Below are 19,052 nucleotides of genomic sequence, written 5' to 3'. Positions count from 1 at the left end.
CACCAAGCATTTGAAATCAATTTTAAGATTTCTGGAGGAGTTTTTTTTTTTTTATCCACCTTCTAAATTGTTTTATTCAGCCACTGGAAAACCTTTAGGATGGATAACATTTTTAAGGTTAATGCCACAACATCTTAATTGGCTAATTCCAGATTTTGAAAAGACCACACCAAAATCTTTATTTTACTTTTGTTTTGAGTCATTCAGTTGCTGCTATGCAGTTTGTGAACTTAAGTTCACGAACTCATGGTCAGACACGCAGTTAAGGCGTTATCCAGGTACTGCAGCAAAGGCAAACATCCGTCATCTATCACCATGTTTGACTGTTAATATGCTATTTTTCTGATATGCCTTGTCTGTATTTTACCAGATGCAATGGGATACACATCTTCCAAAAAGTTCCAATTTTGTCTTGTCAAACCACAAAACTTTTCCCCCCAAATAGCCTAATGTTTATACTCAAAGAAAGGCTCAACACTTTGCATTTGTGGAGGATCAGGGAGGTTCTCTTTACTGAATCAAATCAAAATTATTTCGGCACTCCATTGCGTATTTACTCAGGTTATCTTTGTTTGAGATTAAAATTTGACCAATGAGCTTAAATGTTTGAAATTACGACAAAACAACTCAATTTACTCTAGTATATCGATGCTCCTAGAAGGAGGGGTCACATCATTTGGTGCTAATCTCAGAGCACCATAGTGTCTGTCTCACTTGAACAGGATTGAATTTACAAAAGTCATCCTGCAAAAACATAAATCTCTATCAAGATGTTCCTCTGCCATTTGAGAGCTGGACAAAAACTCCTGTTGAAAACTGTTTTACAAGAAACATTAAATCAACCACAGCATTAGTTTGCTCTTTTGTATCATCAAACTCGATCAAACTACATCCTGTATCTATGATGCATCTCTGTGCTGCTCAATATTGCTAGTTCGTTTCATCATTTACATTTTTCCTTGCTGAAAATCTATAAAAACTTTTTTTTTCATAATAAAAAAGATAAAAAACCCCCCATGTAAATAATTCTCTTTCTGTGACTTGAATAATTCATAGTCAAACACACCAACTTAATAACAATGCAATTATTGACATTGAGATAAAATTCCTGCTTTTCATGCAGCAGATGTGATTTTATTAATCTTTGTGCCATTGAAATGTAGCAGAGGAGAACACAAAGTACAAGTAAACAAAGATAACCTCAATGAAAATGACTAAGGATTTTAAATGACAGATATGATCTTTGCATCAGACTTTGTATAAACAATGAGACAAGTACTATATTGGATTGGCCTGATGGTGATGGGGCAATATATTTTCACCAGGCATACGATGACGCACTTTGAATGGAGCAATCGTGGTATGTTTTTCATCTTACTTGAAAAACAATGTTAAAAAAAAAATATATATATTTTGGTCCCATAAAAAACTGAAGCAACAGAGAGACTAGTCGAACAATTCTGACCTTAGAGCAGGAAACAATTATTTCCAGGTTGATGTTCCTGTTGTTTCCTCTTACAGGAGTTCAGTCTATGTTAAATGCCACCTCACTTTTTGACCTTTATTATTCACAAAGGCATAAGGACTCATACTGACAGTGACAAGTTATTAATAGGGTTTGCATTGTTTGATTTAATGTTATATATACAATTACACGTGATATTTCGGCTTGAAAACCTAACCTGTATTTTGGGTCCAACCCTGTTGGGTTAAATCAACCCAAGGGGGAATCAGTCCATATTTAACTTTGCACCAGAGAAGTTTGTTCACCTAAACTCGGTAGCATTAGCCTTTTGGATGCTAAGTAGTCAGCACAAGTTAGCACTGTCTATGAGTAGCATTCACTTCTACCAAAAGAGCTGCTTTAACAGGTAATATGAACAGACCAAGAAGAAATCTTTATGCATACTTTTTTAGCAACTGCATATCCATATTACTTGCTACAGCCATATTACTTTAATTATAAAAGATTGTGCACTGAAGCTAAATAGCTAAAATTTAGCATGATTATTGTTATTCATATGTAATCTGTAGTCTATTATGTTTTTTTTTTTCCTAACCCAGTAATTTGGAATGTAGGAATAAACTAGGCATACAGTTTACTCATTTTAATATTACTTGTCTTGTAACTCAAGATATTGATTATTTTTAACCCACTCTAGTTCTTAGCATTAGACAATAATCCATAATCCAGTTTTGGGGTTGAAAACATAAACAAGTTTGCCTGGTCAAACTCACAACCCCAACCTTGTTTCAAATCAGCTTAAACCAGGACCAGTTTAGCAAAACAACTCAAATCGGATTGTTTTCAATCCAGCAATTTGTTTTTAGACAGCTATGCTATGTGTTTACATAAACAAGATTATGAGAACAACGCTCTTCATTCCACAGTAGCTTTACATGCTAAGAAAGCATTCCTTAAAGGATTACTTTATTTACGGAAATTCTGTTAAGATGTCCAGGAAGTCCTTGAGGTCATTCTGCTCTGGTCAGGTGAAGCATAAACCGGTTATGCATATCAAATCAGGTTGTTGGTCACATATTCACTATGACTTGCAGGGTTGTAGGGAGAGAAAACAAACAGTTTGCATCCTTTAGCACCGGTGTTCCCATGCCTTTTGCAGGAACATGTCCTGGGATATATTATTTTATTAAACTCACCTAAACAGTACTTCAGATACTTCAAAACTATGTACAATAAAAACGATCCCTTGGACCTTGGATTTGGCTTCATCTTCATATATAGCCCCACATATTGAAGCACAAAATGATTATCTAAGTTGAAAAGTCACTTAAGCTGGTGCTGTGTGGTGCAGTTTAGTAGATTTATACCCACAATGTTTATACAGGCTGTCATCCAAAGAACTTTTACCCTGAATCATCTGCACCATGCCTTTCTTCACAGGGCAAAGAAAGGCTCTTCTGTCTTTCAACCATGACCGCAGCTGTGCTTTCCTTAGAGTTTTGGGAGACCCTGAATGGCTTGAAAAAGGTCAGTCGTTTGTACAGAGTCACATGAGTAAGCTGCAGTGTCCTGCGTGATGATCCTCGACAGCGAAGCAGTTCCCCATAGGCTCGACGGAAATCCCTGTTGAATGCTGGATAGAGGATGGGATTAAGGGTAGAGTTTAAATATCCTAGCCACAGAACTACAGAATGGAAGGTATTGGGAGGATTTCTCTTTTCCTTTACACCCATGCAGGTGAAGTAGCTGAAGTAGGGAAACCAACAGATGATAAATGCACCAAGTACAGCGGCTAGGGTGACTGTAGCCTTGTGCTCTCGGGCTATGGCAGCAGTCGCTGAGCGTGCAAATGAAGGAGTGGTAGCACGGATACGTCTAACCTGAAAAGATTGGTGGTAGGGTAGGGATGGAGAGGCAGAGAAAACAACAGAATTTCTTTCATTAATCCAAGGAACTGATTTCAAAAATCTACATTCAAAATCACAAAATCTGCAACAAGCATTTTTGACAAGAGACAATATGATGTGGTGCCACACGAAGTCAACAGCCCAAAACATAAAGTGCAAAAATCCCTCCACAAATATGTAAATTATTGTGAATGATTATTGTTCATGTTAATTACATTTTACATTCTGATTCCCCTGAAGTGTTAATAGCATAAAACAATGGGCTGTTTGTCTAACCACTCCACAAACTGGGACAAGAGACCACACCAATAAGGTAAGTTAAGTAGTAAATTGCTGTATGAAAACAGTGCAAAACAAAGAGTGTGAGATTAAGATTTTCAGCAGGAAAAACACCTAGTATAAAACAAGAAATAAAAATTTGGAAAAGCACCTCAAACCCACACTTATTGCTCATTCAAACGGAAATTAATTACAGTGCAGTAGTTTCCAACCCTCTCCTGCATGTTTTCGATGTATCTCTTTTCCAGAACACCTGTTTCAAATGATGGCAGGATCTCCTTTGAGATCATCAGGGGCAGCTGAAGCCTGTTAATCACCTATTCATTTAAGTCAGATGTGTGGAAGCAAGAAGGAACCTAAAACATGCATGGCAGGAGTACTTGAGGACCAGGGATGTGAATTTGTATGATTGGCTCTGTGCACAGTAATACTTGGCCATGTAAGGGAAAATATGTGACATACTTTCACAGCTTTTGAATGTTTTGTGAGTTTTAATATGATGCAAAGGACTAATCAAAACATAAATGCCTCTTTTCCCTAAGTGAAAAGAGGCATTTATGGTGAGTGCTGGACCATGTCCAGCACTAACGTGGTTCGGCATATTGTCTCACCAGGAATTAGCACTGAACCCAAATACCTAACATGGCATCATATCAGTTTTCAACAACAAATGTGATCCATGTCTATGTCTGGCATTTATTTATTTTTTGCCATCCAATCAATGTATTGTGTTGTGTGATGCTAGTAGCTCCTTCCTAACCATAGCAGATTATTGCGCTATGGAGCTCCAACTGAAAAGGGTCCAGAAATACTGCAGTACAGGTTGGTTGTTTGGGCCAATGAAAAAAGACAAAATGATGTACCAAACCATTGACCTGTGCCAAATCACTCAGGGAATATGTGCTGTTAGAACTATCTGTCTGGTTTCCAATGGTTTCAGTTTATGGATGATTTAAGATAAATCAGTAATTGACACTAACCTGTTCACGTGCCACTCTGAAAATGCAAAGATACATTCCGCACATGACCATCAGTGGTAAGTAAAACGTGCCAAAGGCATAAATAAGGACAAAGTTGTTGTTCCATTCAAACTGGCAGTAGCGTCCTTTACCAGTGCCCTCATCCCCAAATTCCCAGTCCAAGTTTTGCACCATGTAGTCTGCTGTATTCCAGCCCAGGTGGACGGGGAAAAAAGCCACGGCCAGTGACAGCAGCCAGATGAAGATTATGGCAAGTGACACCCTTCGTGGGGTGACTCTTTGAGAGTGGCTGAGGGGAGATGAAATGGCCAGGTACCTGTTCACACTGATTGCCAACAGGGTCAGGATGGAGCATGTGCACAGCATGACATCCATTGAGATGTAAATATTACACAGTGTTCCTCCAAAAGGCCATTTACTGTTGCGGAGCTCCAGCGTGGCAGACAAGGGGAGCACCAACATGCCAAGCAGGAGATCTGCAACTGCCAGCGACACCACAAAGCAGTTAGCTGTTCGCCACAAACGTCGGCTGAGCCCCACTGCCAAGCACACCAGAATGTTACCGCCGATGGTCAGAAGTATAACGAACATGAGGAACAGCCAGCGGAGAACTGTGGTCACAGTCATTTCCACCTGGTTACTGTCAATTTTAGCTAAGTTAAAATGAATCATCCACTTGGCCAGTTCAGTTATTCAAAATACGATTCTCCTTTTAGCGTCTCTTTGAGGCATCTTCAAAAGCACATCACTGCATGGAAAGGCCTTTTTCGCCATGTCTTTTCAAGCTCTGAAAGTGTTGCTGAAGTAAACAGACCCCTGGGAAAGACAGAATAAGAATGTATTACTTATAGGTTAAACATTTCATGGATTCACATTCATTGAAAGCACAACCACACTAAATCTCACTGATATATATTTTTCACCTAGATCCTTTCAAATATCCTTCATGGACATGTTAGATTTATCAAATATGGTGTCCCCAACTTTCACCAATGCATGACTGTTTTTCGGACCTTGAAAAGTCTAATTAAAAAGACGATTTGCAGATTTTTTTAGTAGAGTATATCTGAAATATTAGAAAGAAAGTGCAACTTGAGAATCTGGCTAAAATAGGCCAGTTGCGACGTAGTGCTGCCATGCTATTGGCTTGTGTTTTCAAAGCAGCCAATCCAGGAGTGAGTTTAATTTTTCTTGGTGCTGATTGGCTATACCCTCCAAGATGGAAGACCTTAGATATTATGTTCTGTGGTAGTACAAGGGTGGTTTCTACTGTGAATGCTAATGAACAGTAAGGTATGTTTGGTGTTTGAATTCTTATAACAGAAATTTATACAAGTTTTATGAGGGGGTCTCATATATTTGCTGAGGTTAGAAATTCACTGACAGTTGTGGTCCTTAACCCCCATAGATACCAGGTTCCACCATAGTTTGTAAAAATCTGCTTTTGCCTTTATCATTAGACTTCTCTTTAAATATCTTGTGCCATTGAAAGTGTCAAATTATATTGATCATGGCTTCTTTTACAAAATAATAATAATAAAAAAAATAACTTCAAATAGGGCTGCATACTTTTATAGGCATTGTATGCATGCAGTAAGTTTTTCTATCCTCCATATAGTTCCTGGTTTCCAACAAGTTACTTCCTCAGCATGGTTACTGTGTTACTTTCTAGCATTTTGTTTGTCCCATAAACTAATTATTTTTCTCATATAGATTGAAATACTGTATGTAGTGCTGTCATCTGGCTGCAGAGTAAACTAACTAATGACCATCTGGCATCATTAGCACATCTTGCAGATTCTCTTGCAGCACCACAAGCTATACCAGATTTTATTTTAGTAGATATAACAATTCATAAAGCAAATATGCATTCAGGAGTCTTCATGGGAATTTGGAAGTGAATGAAGTAGATTTATCCATTCAGTAATAGAAAAAGGGGGTGGACTTTAAAAGATCCCCAATACAAACACTATAAATTGTCAGGTTCCATGTTTTTCTGTGTATTTATTTCAAGTTTCCTGTGTGTCTGAGTCTCTGTGTTGTCCTGTCTCCCCTTGATTAGTTCCCAGGTGTGTCTCGTTCCCTGATTACCCTCTGTGTATTTAGTGTCACCTGTGTGTCTGTGTCTTTGTCGGGTCCTCGTCTGATGTCACTACAGTCCCTGTCCATTCATATTACTTGTGCTACCTGCGTCGAGCCCTGGATTCAGCTCAGCAGTGCTGCCTTGTTTGTTGGACAATTGTGGATGAATTCTTTATTAAATACACTTATTCTTCAAATCCTGGTTCTCTCAAGCATCTGCCTCACCACCTCACATCAAATTCATGACATAAATAGGTTAACCCCCCTCCAAAAAACCTCATAGATGCTGAGGTCAAAGAGTTGGTCTCTGGAGATTTATTGGAGAATGCGTAGGCAGAGCAGTAATTACTCACCAGTAGCGAGGTCACACAGCTATCTTTTCTAAACAATCATAAAACATTCAGTGTATATAGTGGTTGTATAAATATAAACTCTTTTGAAATAACTTGATGTAAGATGAACAATTTATTGTGTCCCCTCACATGGTTTGAAAATAGACTAAAGAGCTGTTTTATTTTTGTCTTTTTCTCATTTTTACATGCTAAAGTCGTGTCCTATTTGTTAATACCCATTGCCTGAATTTACAGATCTATGTTGTTCATGTCCACCTTGTCTCAAAACACAACACCTTGTGAGAAATCAAACAAACACAACGTACTAAATGCGCTCGTGATTATTTTTGTATCTTCTGTCAAGGCCCTAGCTGTCCCAACTGGTGAGGCTAAGATAATGTGGATAAATGATATTTATGACACACACAAATTATTTGGTAATCAAGAAGCTAAACTAATTTTACAGCAACATCTAATGTAATTGGATGATGTCAGGCAGTGCTTTCTTGGCATCACACACAAACACACACATGCGAGTCTTCAATCTCTGAGAGGAGAAACAGAAACAAAATACTTCATTCAATACTAACATTCATCAGCGGCTAAGGAGCAGAAAATAAGATTTAATGTTTCTCAAACCACAATGATTAATAAAGGAGCCACTGATGATGAACTAACAGGTAAAATTTCCAGCCAGTGCAATTACATTATGTCTGTTATTTATTTACTGCAATAAATTCAACTGCCACCTACAGATTTTTAGACAATTGTTGACATTAATGTAGGTTAATTCTCCTCTTTACCTTGCACTACACAAAATGGCAAACTACATATTCTGCTAAAGTTTAAACTTGTTAAAATGACAAAATAACATGTACTAAGCATGGAAACTTTATTTTTGTTGCTGGTCATGTATCTAGGTAGAAACTTCTCACGAGTTTACACAGCATCGTTACTAATCTGTCTGTAAAATAATAACACAGTGGCCCAACCAATATTAAGTGTAGTCCATGAAGAAGAGAGATAAGACATTTGCACCTCTGGCTTTATGGTGTATGTTTAACTGGACAGTCTCATTCATGTGGTGTTTGTACAGGGAATATTCAGTAGCTACCAAAGCTGAAAAAGGAAGCGCCATGTTACCTGGGCTCCACTTTGCTTTGCTTCATGGAGGTTCCTGTCAGTTTTCCTAGTAGAAGACTAATCAGAATTTTTTTTATTACATGGTTCATAAATGAATGACTGTGATAGCATCTATTTAAATTAACAACAAAAGATATGGAACATATACAAACAAAGCTTAAGTTAATTAGAACCACAGATTTAAAGTAACTCGAGCTGTTTAACCAGTCAGCTCCTTCCTGCGCTTTAAGAATCATGGTGTAGCGTGGTAAAACAGTGAGTTGACTCTAAAAGTAAACTGTCAGAATTATGTCCAGAGCTAAGATAAAGTAAATCACTTTTGTTATCATTTCGCCGTGTCCTGCTGGTGAGGTGCCAAAGGAAATTGGCAACAGGTGAAATACGACACTATCATATTATGAATGATCTGAGCTCATTTAACAAGTCATTGCATAATTTAGTTTCCTATTTCTAGCAAAGTCTGATCCAGAAGGGAGAGAAAGGCTGAGTAGGAGAAAGGAAAACATTAAGTGCTTATGGGTCTCTGGAAAACTATCATGCCTGAAATGATGAAAGGCTGCATGTGTATGCACTTAATGCATAATCACACAGACTGCATAGATGGCTGAGCCTTAGCCTGTGTTAACACTTTATGTATGACTTGCTAGATTACACCTCTGAGCGCTAATACTGTCTTGTTATTTGGCTAATACCACACGATTACTTTACTGCTTGATACCATGTTCCAAATGAGTGGCACAGTCACATGCTGATCTGCACAGCACACATGAACAAAGGCTCGTATTTCCTGTAATTAAATAGCGTAGCGTTTCGACAGCACACCTGTACATAGTAGTTTGAAAACACACTGCGTAATGAAAAAGTCATATGAATTGACAACAAGAGCGAGCTTCACATCATAAATCACTAAATTAACATGTGAAGTGGGAAATTAGCAGCAGCACAGCCCCATAAAAGACTCTAAAGGAAGTTATGCAACTTTTATTGAGTTGATTTGTTTGGGGTTTTTTTGCCGTTATTTATTAATCCACACTTCCATGTTCACTTTGTAATGGTTTTTGTTTATTTACAGTAAAATTTTTCAGAAGTTTTTGTTTTATTTAAAGTATCCTCATAATCACATTTGACATAAGTTCCCTTTAGAAAAAACACCCAGAATACATAGAAGTAGGTAAACAAAAGATTTGAACTGTTAACTTGAAATAAAGTAAACAAGCAGGAGTTTATTGCTAAGAATTTCAATGAGGTGAAAATGCTCAAATGTACAAAGTGTTCCTTTGTGTCCCTTAGATGCTAACTACCTTTTGGTGGCAACTGACCCCTTTTCTTGTTGTCCTTCCATCACATTTTTATTTTTCCATACTTTATGATCCCCTTAAGACGTACCTACATGCTGTCAATGTTTAACCACAAAAAGTGACATTTATGTATCACTAAGCAACTCACACATCGGTTCAAACTACTTATGTCAGTCCAGCTAGGTAAGCATACCAATTTTATTGTCATTTTTTTGGAAGACACTAAAATTTCATCATGGAAATTTTTAAATATGAGGAAAAAAAATGCATGCATTTCCCTTAGTTTAAAATTTGCCATTAAGAAAAACAAATAAAAATCTTATCGACTTACCATATTCGCTGCTTTTTTTCTTCTCCTAGATCACGAATGTTCTCACGTTCCTCGATCCTGCATGAGTATATTTATTACCCACTCCCTCTCTTCCTCTGTCTCCACCCCCACTCATGTTTCCTCCCATTAACATGAAAGTGCCATCACCAAATACACTTTGAACTCCTGCAGTTTAGCCTCTTAATCATTTTGTAGCATTAACTGCAGAAGTACATGATGCTCAACTCATGCACATGTCGAACCTATTTATTAGTTTTTATCTCCTTATTTTCATGTGATTTGCTACACATAAATGTTTCAAGTTGCTTTTTGATAAAACAGTTAAGGCAGTTTTTTTGTTGTTGTTGTTGTTTTGTTTTAAGGTTTTATTGGCTCTAGTGGCCTTTATTTGAAAGTAGTTTGACTGGAAACAGGGTAATGAGAGAGGGAAAGACATGCGGTAAATGTCGCCAGGCTGGGCATCGAACCTGCGACCACCGCCATGAGGACTAAGGCCTCCACTACAGCACCCCAGTTAAGGCAGTTTTTAAATTAGTATTTTATTGATGAAGAAAAAGAAAGGTTTCCAAATCTTCCATCCTCTACATGGAATAATTAATAACTAAGCCATGTCAGGCAGGTATTTGTAAACAATAACTAAGACTGAACTATAGGAATAATGTTTTCCTAATGATCAGGAGGAGTGCTGACTTGGTCATTTTGATTTCAATTACCAGTACAAATTTTGTTAATAATTGCCCTAGACAGTTTTTTTTATGGATATTTGTAGCCACATTAGGCTATGTCGTCACACAATACAGAGGTGAAGTAAAATAATTTGATGTACATCCAAGAATTTTGAACAACAAATAAATATATGTGTAAATAGTGAATCAGGCAGTAGGTGGCATTCAACTGTACACAAAAGAATGGTGCCGTTATTCGCTGGAGAATGGTGACATCTTACTTTTAGATGACAAATAATCTAAACTGAATACAAAGAGAAACTTGTAAAGGAAAAAAAATGCAAAAGCATACAAAAGAAGACTGAATTGTTGCACTAGATGAAAGGTAAAATTAGACAAATAAAACCACAGTTACTACAAAATGAAACAGATTTAATCCGAGCTCATTTTTATTCATCCACACGCCAGCCTTCCCTGCCCCTGAATCAACAAGTTAACAATTAAAGTCAGACTGCAGAATCCTGCTTGTATAAAGATTGAACAGTAACATGAATTATGAAGAATGGGTCACAGTGCTTGACTGCTGGAACACCAACTTCTCATTCTTCAAATTCTGGCCTGTTACTTGCATATATGAATGAGAAAGTGAGACAAGCACATTAACTACCAAATGAATCATCAACATTTACTGGATTAAATTAGCAATGATAGAGAAGTTGGAAAGAGTAAGAGAGCGTCAGTGGGGTACTTAAACTCCTCAGCCCATCAGTCACCCATATTACAGTCGGAAAAGAAAGGCTGGGTATCTCAGAAGGTTTTGTTTGTAAATGGCATTGTGCTGTGGTTTATAAACCCTAGTTAGGTCAAGCTGAGATGTAGACACTATCAAAATTATCCGTACGCCCTGCATATTCAGATTTAAAGTAATTATACTGATATGTTTATTCTGAAGAAGCTTTGGAATGGTGCACCTAGTCCTGACTTGAAACCTCAAAGATTTGGAGCTCATTGTGGGGGATGTGAGGCGTGTGTGGAGGCCTAACTCAGTATGTCAGTTCTCTTTTGCAAGTCTTTTCTCCCATCTGCTGGACGTTGGTGGGAAATCAGGTGAATATAAAAATACACAGGAAAAGCAGAACTGCCAACTGGACAGTCAATACGTGCTGCAGACTTGCTATGCAAACAAAAATAAGTTCGAATAACCATTCAATTTGTGCAACAACTAATATTTACTGTAGTATGTGTCAATGTGACATAAGTTTTCAGTCAGTTTTTCATTTGAGTCACATTATTTTATGAGAGCAGTCAAATAACGTGACTGCAATCAATTTAAAAACTATCTTTGCTCTGTAATATAGCGCTGTTAAGCATTAGTCCATCCTTACATGTACAGCCTTTTGATTTAAAAGAAGCTTCAAATTGGCAGTGACCTGTAATGCTTCCCAGTCACAGACGCTCCCCTCATCTTTCGTATATTTTACATCCTTGAATGTTAGGTGTTAAAAAAATAGTTCTCCAGCTCGGCTGTCAGTCGTCATCAATCACAACGCTGTGCTAATGAGATGAGCCTGAAGTGACGATTCTAACAAGCTTTTTCCCCTCACTGTTCTTGACCTGCTTTGTGTTGAATCCCTTTTAATCTCAGGCTTTCTTCTGTCATCAAAGTAAATCCCATCAAAAGCGACGCGCAGGCAGCGCCGAGGTCTAACTTTTTCAGACATCATACAGGTTTGCTAATGATTTGCTGAAGTTAATATTACTGTAGGTGGAGCTGATTTTTTTTTTCTTTTTGCTTCTAAATATCAGAGGATTTAAAGTATAGGAGACATGATGAATGTTTCTTTAATTAAATTAGGGGGAAAAAAAACCCACATGAAGCTTCATTAGGATGCATAGAGCTATGTGCTGTTGTAAACTCATTTAAATGCCAACCTACAGATTCAATATCTCTAATTCTGAGATGTCCTCTAAGTGTTAAGCTCACATTAGATTTTATAGACTCATTTAATTAACTTTACTTCTGAAAATCATATATTAGAAATGCTACAGTCCTGGTCATTAAAGCCCATCCCACAATTGTTCCAATTTTAAGAGACAGCTCTGGCCATAGAAAGCTATCACCGAAAGTGTATGATGTTTAAGATTATTTTTTTTTTTGCTATTTAATTAGCTTAGATCAGCAACTAACTGTAAAGTCAAAGAGAACTGTAGTAAACGCAAAATTGGGTTTTCAGACAGTGGAGTGATCGCTGCCAGAGCTATAGAATAATATTTTTTAAAAAATCCTTAAAAGCATGGTGCAAGCTTATTTGCTTATTTCCGAGACTTTGGGGATTGACAAGACAAAAATTGAGCACTTTGTAAGGTATGAAATGTGTCACATATGGTCTAAAACTAATACATATTTTAGAAAATGAACTATCAGATATGACAGTGACAGTGCGATGTACCAGTATGGCTTGATAGAATCATGATTTCTGCTTTCTAGCAGAAATCACTGAAGGCCAATCCAAAATAGCTCAGTGCCAACCTCTCTTCTTCTTCCTCCCGTCAAACACACAAACAGTAATGAAATGAAAATAAACATCAGTTGGTAATTTTGACGCATTTTTACTTATCGGACCGAAATCAAAATCTTAAAAAATAACTACCAACTGCCAATACTGATATTAGTGTCAATATATTCCTACTAACACCTTTACTCATTGTTTCTATATAACCCCTTAAACGTTGAGCCCAATGCATCACAGTGGAGTTTGCAAAGTGACATTATTTAGAACAAAATATATTTGCTCCCTTGTGTAAACACCCAGCTCTCTCTTCCCTCTACCATTGACCGTTCTGCTGTCATATCGCATTTCTGTCCCAGAGGAAGTCCGTCTCCCACATTTCAGTGGATTATCGCTCCTCTAAAGCCCCTCTGGAAGACACTCAGCCACGAGAGCAGGAGTAAAAGCTAAATCCTGCTCTGGTCGCTTTTGCCCCATTCGTAGACCCCAAGGAACGTTGCCACTGAGTCTCCACGTCAAAATGAGTCGTGGATCCTGCCTGTGATTCAAACCGGCAGCGGTGTTTCCATTTATAGAGAGCAGTAAGAGAGGAGCGATGAATGCTATTATTTGGTAAATAGGAAGAAAAGAAAAGTATTAACAGGCAACTGAGGTGAGGACCAGTTCACCAGAACAGACTTAGAAAACGCACATGGAAAGCCTGGGGACTTACATCAGCCGCTGTTGTTTGTCTTTCTTTAATAAGGTCAGAGTTAGAACGTACCAGCTGAAGCATGCTTAATGAGAAACAGTAGTACTCCATGCCTCAGTGCATTATGGCCACTGCTGCAACTGAAAACTGCCCTCCCAATGCATTTACTTACACGCTGATCCTCTGTTGTACCTTATCCAATAAATCCCAATGAGGTTTGAAAAGGTTTCTCGCCCGTTTTTGAAACGTCCCAAAAACAGATAACGTTTGTCTCTTGATTCGTTCAACAGCAAAAAAAAAAACAAAACAAAAAAAAAACAGATTAGAGCATGCGGCGTAATAAACTTTTCATTTCACCATTGACACACAGAGTTGAAGTTAATATTATTTAATTTAACAAAATAATAAAATATACACACTCATACATCATTTAGATTTCCACCTGAAATATTAAACAAAGGAGAGAAGTGGATAGAACTTTGTTTTCCACATTGCACTGAATTTGGCGATTATTCGCCGTCACCGTGCCGACGTTGTCAAAATTCATTTACTAACTCTAGCATGCAAATTATCACTAAAACACACACTGCAGCAAGCTGCTTATGTACAAAATAGCAATAGAAAATTTTATTTGACAATAATATTGCACAGAGAATTAATTTAATGAAGAACTTTTAGATAGCATATGCAGGGAAAAAAATATATAACTGTCACTTCTGCATGAGGTTTTAGATCGCCATACTTGTTATTTCACATCAAACTGTCCCTGGAGAGAAGCAGCACAGAGGAATGATTGATGCATGAATCTCATGGGAGAGTCACTCTCACAAGAGAGTGGCAACAGCTGAGACAATCCTTTTCTTGAAGCTTATACAAATGATACATTTTTTCTTTTGCTTAAATGTTTGTGATTTTTTTGTTGAGAAATATCCAACTAGGAGAAGGCCTTGTTTATTGCTCCTAACTAATCTGCTCTACGGCTCAGTCACATAATTTGCATATGTTGTCCTACAGGATTAAACACAACTATGAATCACTGCTGTCACATAAAGCTTGTGGTGATGCAGGGGAAAAAACACCCCTGCAAATCAACGCCAATTGCATTTAAAAGGACTGTGGATGTTTTCACGACTGTCAGCTTAGAGGGACCGAATCGTTTGGAAGAATATTTATTTATTTTTTTTCCCAACCTGTTTGGAGGTCTAAACTTTTTTTCCTGTAAGTGCAGTTAAACTTTTATTGCATCATTCTGCAGACCTGTCTCTTGTCTCAGTGCTGCTTTTGGAATACTCTCTCGAACAGGATTTATTCGTAAGTTCTGACAAACCATCACTTGTAAGGCTTGACATAAATACATATGTGATATTCCTTATGTTTAGTCCAAATCTCAAGAATCATTGAAAATCCAAGTCCCTGCAACCATATTTCACATGCCATGGCATTAAAAAGTTTTATGTCAGAGAATACCTGGGAATTATTGGATTGATTTAGATTAAAAATCCTACATCGAACTCTTGTTATTTGTGTGTCAGCTTCTTTATTCTGGAGTTTTCAGACAGGGATTGAGTTGCTGCGTGTGGCTTCCTTATGCAGAGGCTGCTCAAAGCACTAAAGCCCAACCTGATGGACCAGTGAACCAAAATAATGAGCTGAAAACCACTAAGAGGTTGCAGACAGGGTGTTACTTCTGAGTTGGGTAAATGCACTCATATTAATTTATCCCCCTTTGCCAAATCATGGCCCCATTTTGAACACATTAGTGCCAATTTGTGCCTTTCTGCTTCAATTTCTTACCATTACGCTTAACTAATGACATGTATTTCAGTTCATTTTTTTTTTAAATAAAGTAATTTTCATGAACTGTGAAGGTAATCATTGAGATGCTCAAATCTAACAGTTCATTTATTGAAAACATTTCATTTTCTGTAGACTTTACACTTTAGTATTTTGCCTGTTTGAGCCAGTTGACTCTTTTGAAACACGACCTTGAATCAAACCTAAACTCCTCCTGCTGAAGTATTTGCATTTTTTTCTGTTTGGATCGAAGTCTTGAGTTGAGCTTTGAATGCAAAAATAAAAAAATAAATAAGTAAATAAATAAAAGCAACAAGAGACCAAAATGAGTAAGAAAGTGATTTTAAAAAATTGCGTTCAAACTCAAACAAGCTCTTCATCTGCTGATCAATGGCTTAAATTTATAACTCTCGCTTCACCATGATGGCAAAAATAGGAAGACTTTCTGTCGTTTTACGAGGCAGGATTAATGAGCTGCACATTCAAGGCCTCTCGCAATGAGTCATCACTGCCGAGGTGGGGCAGAGAGAAAGTAATTTTAAATGTCATAACACTTCAAGACTCAAAACAATTTCCCTTGCTTTTAGCTTAGGTTTTCAGCTGGTTGTCTTTAAAAACAGAGACAGATCCTTGACCCAAGTGGTGGCCCCCTACTGATGAAGAATTTTCTGTATAATGGCGGACTATAAAGTCTCTACAAGGGCTGTGCCTTCTACGGTGATACAAATGTACTTGTTTGGACTTTGCAAAACAGCGTTCTACAAGCAACCCTATCGGATGGAGGAAATATTTATTTTCTGACGGGGAAAAAAAGGACAGTCCTGATGGTTTCCGGAGCTTGACGAGTAGATCCCAGCGGAGATGTTTTCATTGCTGCACAGTCGACGTGGCCTTTCCTGATTTAAGACGCTTGGTTCCACCTCATTTGAATAATGGACCTCCAGGTTGTGCTGAGGTGTCAAACTGCAGCCGGCTGCTGCAGCAGGTCTCCCTCTTGACAGAGGGGCTTTTTTAAGCGGCAATGACATGCCAAAGCAGTTCAGTGCCCATTAGCCAAAAGACTTCTTCCCATGACCATCCTGTGTAGAACCTCTTTACTAATTCCCATTGAAAACATGTATTGTATAGATGGAAAGGGAGGTACACAAAACTGGATTGGGGTCCAATACCAGGGATTTTGTGATTCCATGTTCTCCACATGGAGCCACCTTCCTACCAACCTACTGCAACCAGTGGCACCAAGCATGCCTTGAGCAGTGGGGGTTAGCCACGAGACCTTTCTTTGACAATATTTTTTTTCCTCTGTTGGGATTATTTTTGGGTTATGGTCTTAAACGTTTGATCAGCTACCTTGTGTTCATTCTAATGTCCTCCTCAAAACAATAGCAACTGTATCCTTTGATTCCCTGTTCCTGTTTCTTCATTTTGCTTTTCAATTTACAATCTGTCTACAATTCAGCAGAATGACATGTGAACCTCATATCTAGATTTCCCTTCAGTAGAATGTTAGTGGATTATTAATAGTACCTGAAATAGATGGTTGTCAAAGTGGACGTGAAATGGTAAATGGCCTGTATTTGTGTAGCGCTTTATCAAGTCCAGAAGTAGGATTGGGGCTATGTGATACTTCACACTATAGTCAGTCATTCAGGCATTCATACACTCGTATGACAGGGCATACGAGTGTATGTGTCCTTGCATGCTTGTTGTGTCCAAGCATGCAAGGACACAACAACAAAGGCAGACAGAGCAGGGGTCAAACCGGCAACCCACCACCATCATTCCATGGTATGTAACCCTTTAGAGATTATTTAGATCTCCTTTGTTGCTGGAAATCAGGGATTTTGGGATTTATTACCATTTGTTTGAACATTGATAAAAGTACCAGAAAAAGAAATCTGAAAGACTATAATTTCACCAGTGTTAAAGAAATGTCTAAAAAGCAGTAGAGTGTAGCGTACCAAGACTTTTTTAAAAAATTAGTACAGTTTTTCCACCATTGCTTAAGATTGTTTAGATTTCCTATTGAGTTCTTTCAGTTTTTCTCTTATCTAACTCCATTTCAGCACCCTACTTTAACTCCCAAAGGCTTTTTTGCCTTTTCCTAATGGTGATCTTTATTTGTTATGTCATCCACTGCTTGTTGTAGAATCCTCTTCAAACGTCCTCAGTAGTTTGCATGGTGGATGTGAAAGTGGAGGATATGAAAGTCACCATGTCCACCACGGAGTGCCAGGGACAGAAACTGTGCCTGGCAGGGGGCCAGTGTGAGCTCACTTTAGCAGCCTGTTGTCTTTTGTCTCCCGTCACCATTCACTGCTTTAAATTAAACACTTTTTCAGACTCGGTTCACAAGTAGGAAAGTGTTGCATTTTTAATGACAGACCAATGCAAAGTAGTACATTCTGAAGATGAGGTAAAATGTAAATTTTTATAAATATAAATATGAAGATTCTGTCATGCATTTGCAGTCAGCACCCAGAGTTAATACTTTCCATTAGTAAAACCACATTTAGCCACGATCATTATGGGTTACGTTTCTAAGTGATTTGCACACCCAGGTCAGAAAATTTACACCAATTCCTCCTTTAAAAATGAGTCGCATTAGACGGATAGCATCTTTCAAACTTAGTTTTCAAGTCTTGTCATAGATTCCCAAATTAATTTCGGTCTGGACTTTCACTGTATTCTTTTTTTTTTAAACACATGACATGAATATGTTTTGATGTAAACCATTTGGACACAACTCTGGATGTTTGGACTCATAACTCTGCTAGAAGATGCATTTTCTAGTCTCTTTGTCTCTTGCGACTGTCAACAATTTTTTTTCTCTTCCAAAGTATTTTTGCTCCATTCATATTTCACGAACTCAGACCAGATGCTGCCGTCACCGTGTTGGGTCTGGTCTTCCAAGGTTTTATGAAATCGCAACTTAAAATTAGGGGTATAATTGTTGGCCTTATCTCAAGCTTCATTAAAAAAAACAAAAGAAAACAAATGAATTAATAAAACATTATTAAAAAGGAGACATAACATTTTCACAATTTAAAAAAAAAAAAAAAATGGTTGACTATAATGTAGCACTTTCTTGTTGGATATGGGCAAAATCTAGAAATTTTTAAGTAAAGAGGTGCAGTAGTATAGCAGATGCGGGTTATTTCAAAATTGGGTTCACAGATGTTGTGGCCAGAACCAAAACTGTTTGCTAACATTTTTAATGAGCAAACTACATTTAGTTGTGAGCTAAATAATCTTAGCTATAAGCAGCATATAAACTATGAAAACAGTAACATGGTACAATGCTAACAAGAACAGAGAAACAAATGGAGAAATTACTATTAAATGCAGCTAAAAGTCCCACCACCATGAAAGATGCAGGCTGCTTACATGCACCTCCAATTACTCTGATTTTCTAATGTCTCATTACGTCCTAATTCTTCCCTGCAGTACAACAAATGCTGTTACTGACCAGATCATTCTTTCCAGTGTCTGTCTGCAGCTCTAGCAGACAGATTCACCTCAAGGGGAAAAAACAGATCTCCACCATCTCACTTTTGCAGTGATTGCACAACCAA

General features: G+C 37.7%; 1 protein-coding gene across 2 annotated transcripts; it reads right to left on the bottom strand.

Annotated features, from left to right (window-relative positions):
* Positions 1-1,823: 1,823 nt before the first annotated feature.
* On the bottom strand, positions 1,824-5,634 carry hrh2b (histamine receptor H2b). Of its 2 annotated transcripts, XM_044139617.1 has the most exons (3): positions 5,555-5,634; positions 4,632-5,447; positions 1,824-3,345 (listed from the first exon to the last, which is right to left on the bottom strand). In XM_044139617.1, the coding sequence occupies exons 2-3, from the start codon at positions 5,301-5,303 to the stop codon at positions 2,869-2,871; spliced, it is 1,149 nt and encodes a 382-aa protein (XP_043995552.1). In that variant the 5' UTR covers positions 5,304-5,447; positions 5,555-5,634; the 3' UTR covers positions 1,824-2,868. The 2 variants fall into 2 exon arrangements, 1 of the variants encoding a protein (XP_043995552.1); XR_006372863.1 differs by lacking the exons at positions 4,632-5,447; positions 5,555-5,634 and adding an exon at positions 3,814-3,897 and having other exon boundaries at positions 3,257-3,345.
* Between the last annotated feature and the right edge of the window lie 13,418 nt (positions 5,635-19,052).

The sequence above is a fragment of the Gambusia affinis genome, linkage group LG15 (genome assembly GCF_019740435.1).
Source record: "Gambusia affinis linkage group LG15, SWU_Gaff_1.0, whole genome shotgun sequence".
Classification (NCBI taxonomy): Eukaryota; Metazoa; Chordata; class Actinopteri; order Cyprinodontiformes; family Poeciliidae; genus Gambusia; species Gambusia affinis.
Note: the sequence above shows the minus strand (reverse complement) of the source record. Positions and strands in the feature narration are given on the sequence as shown.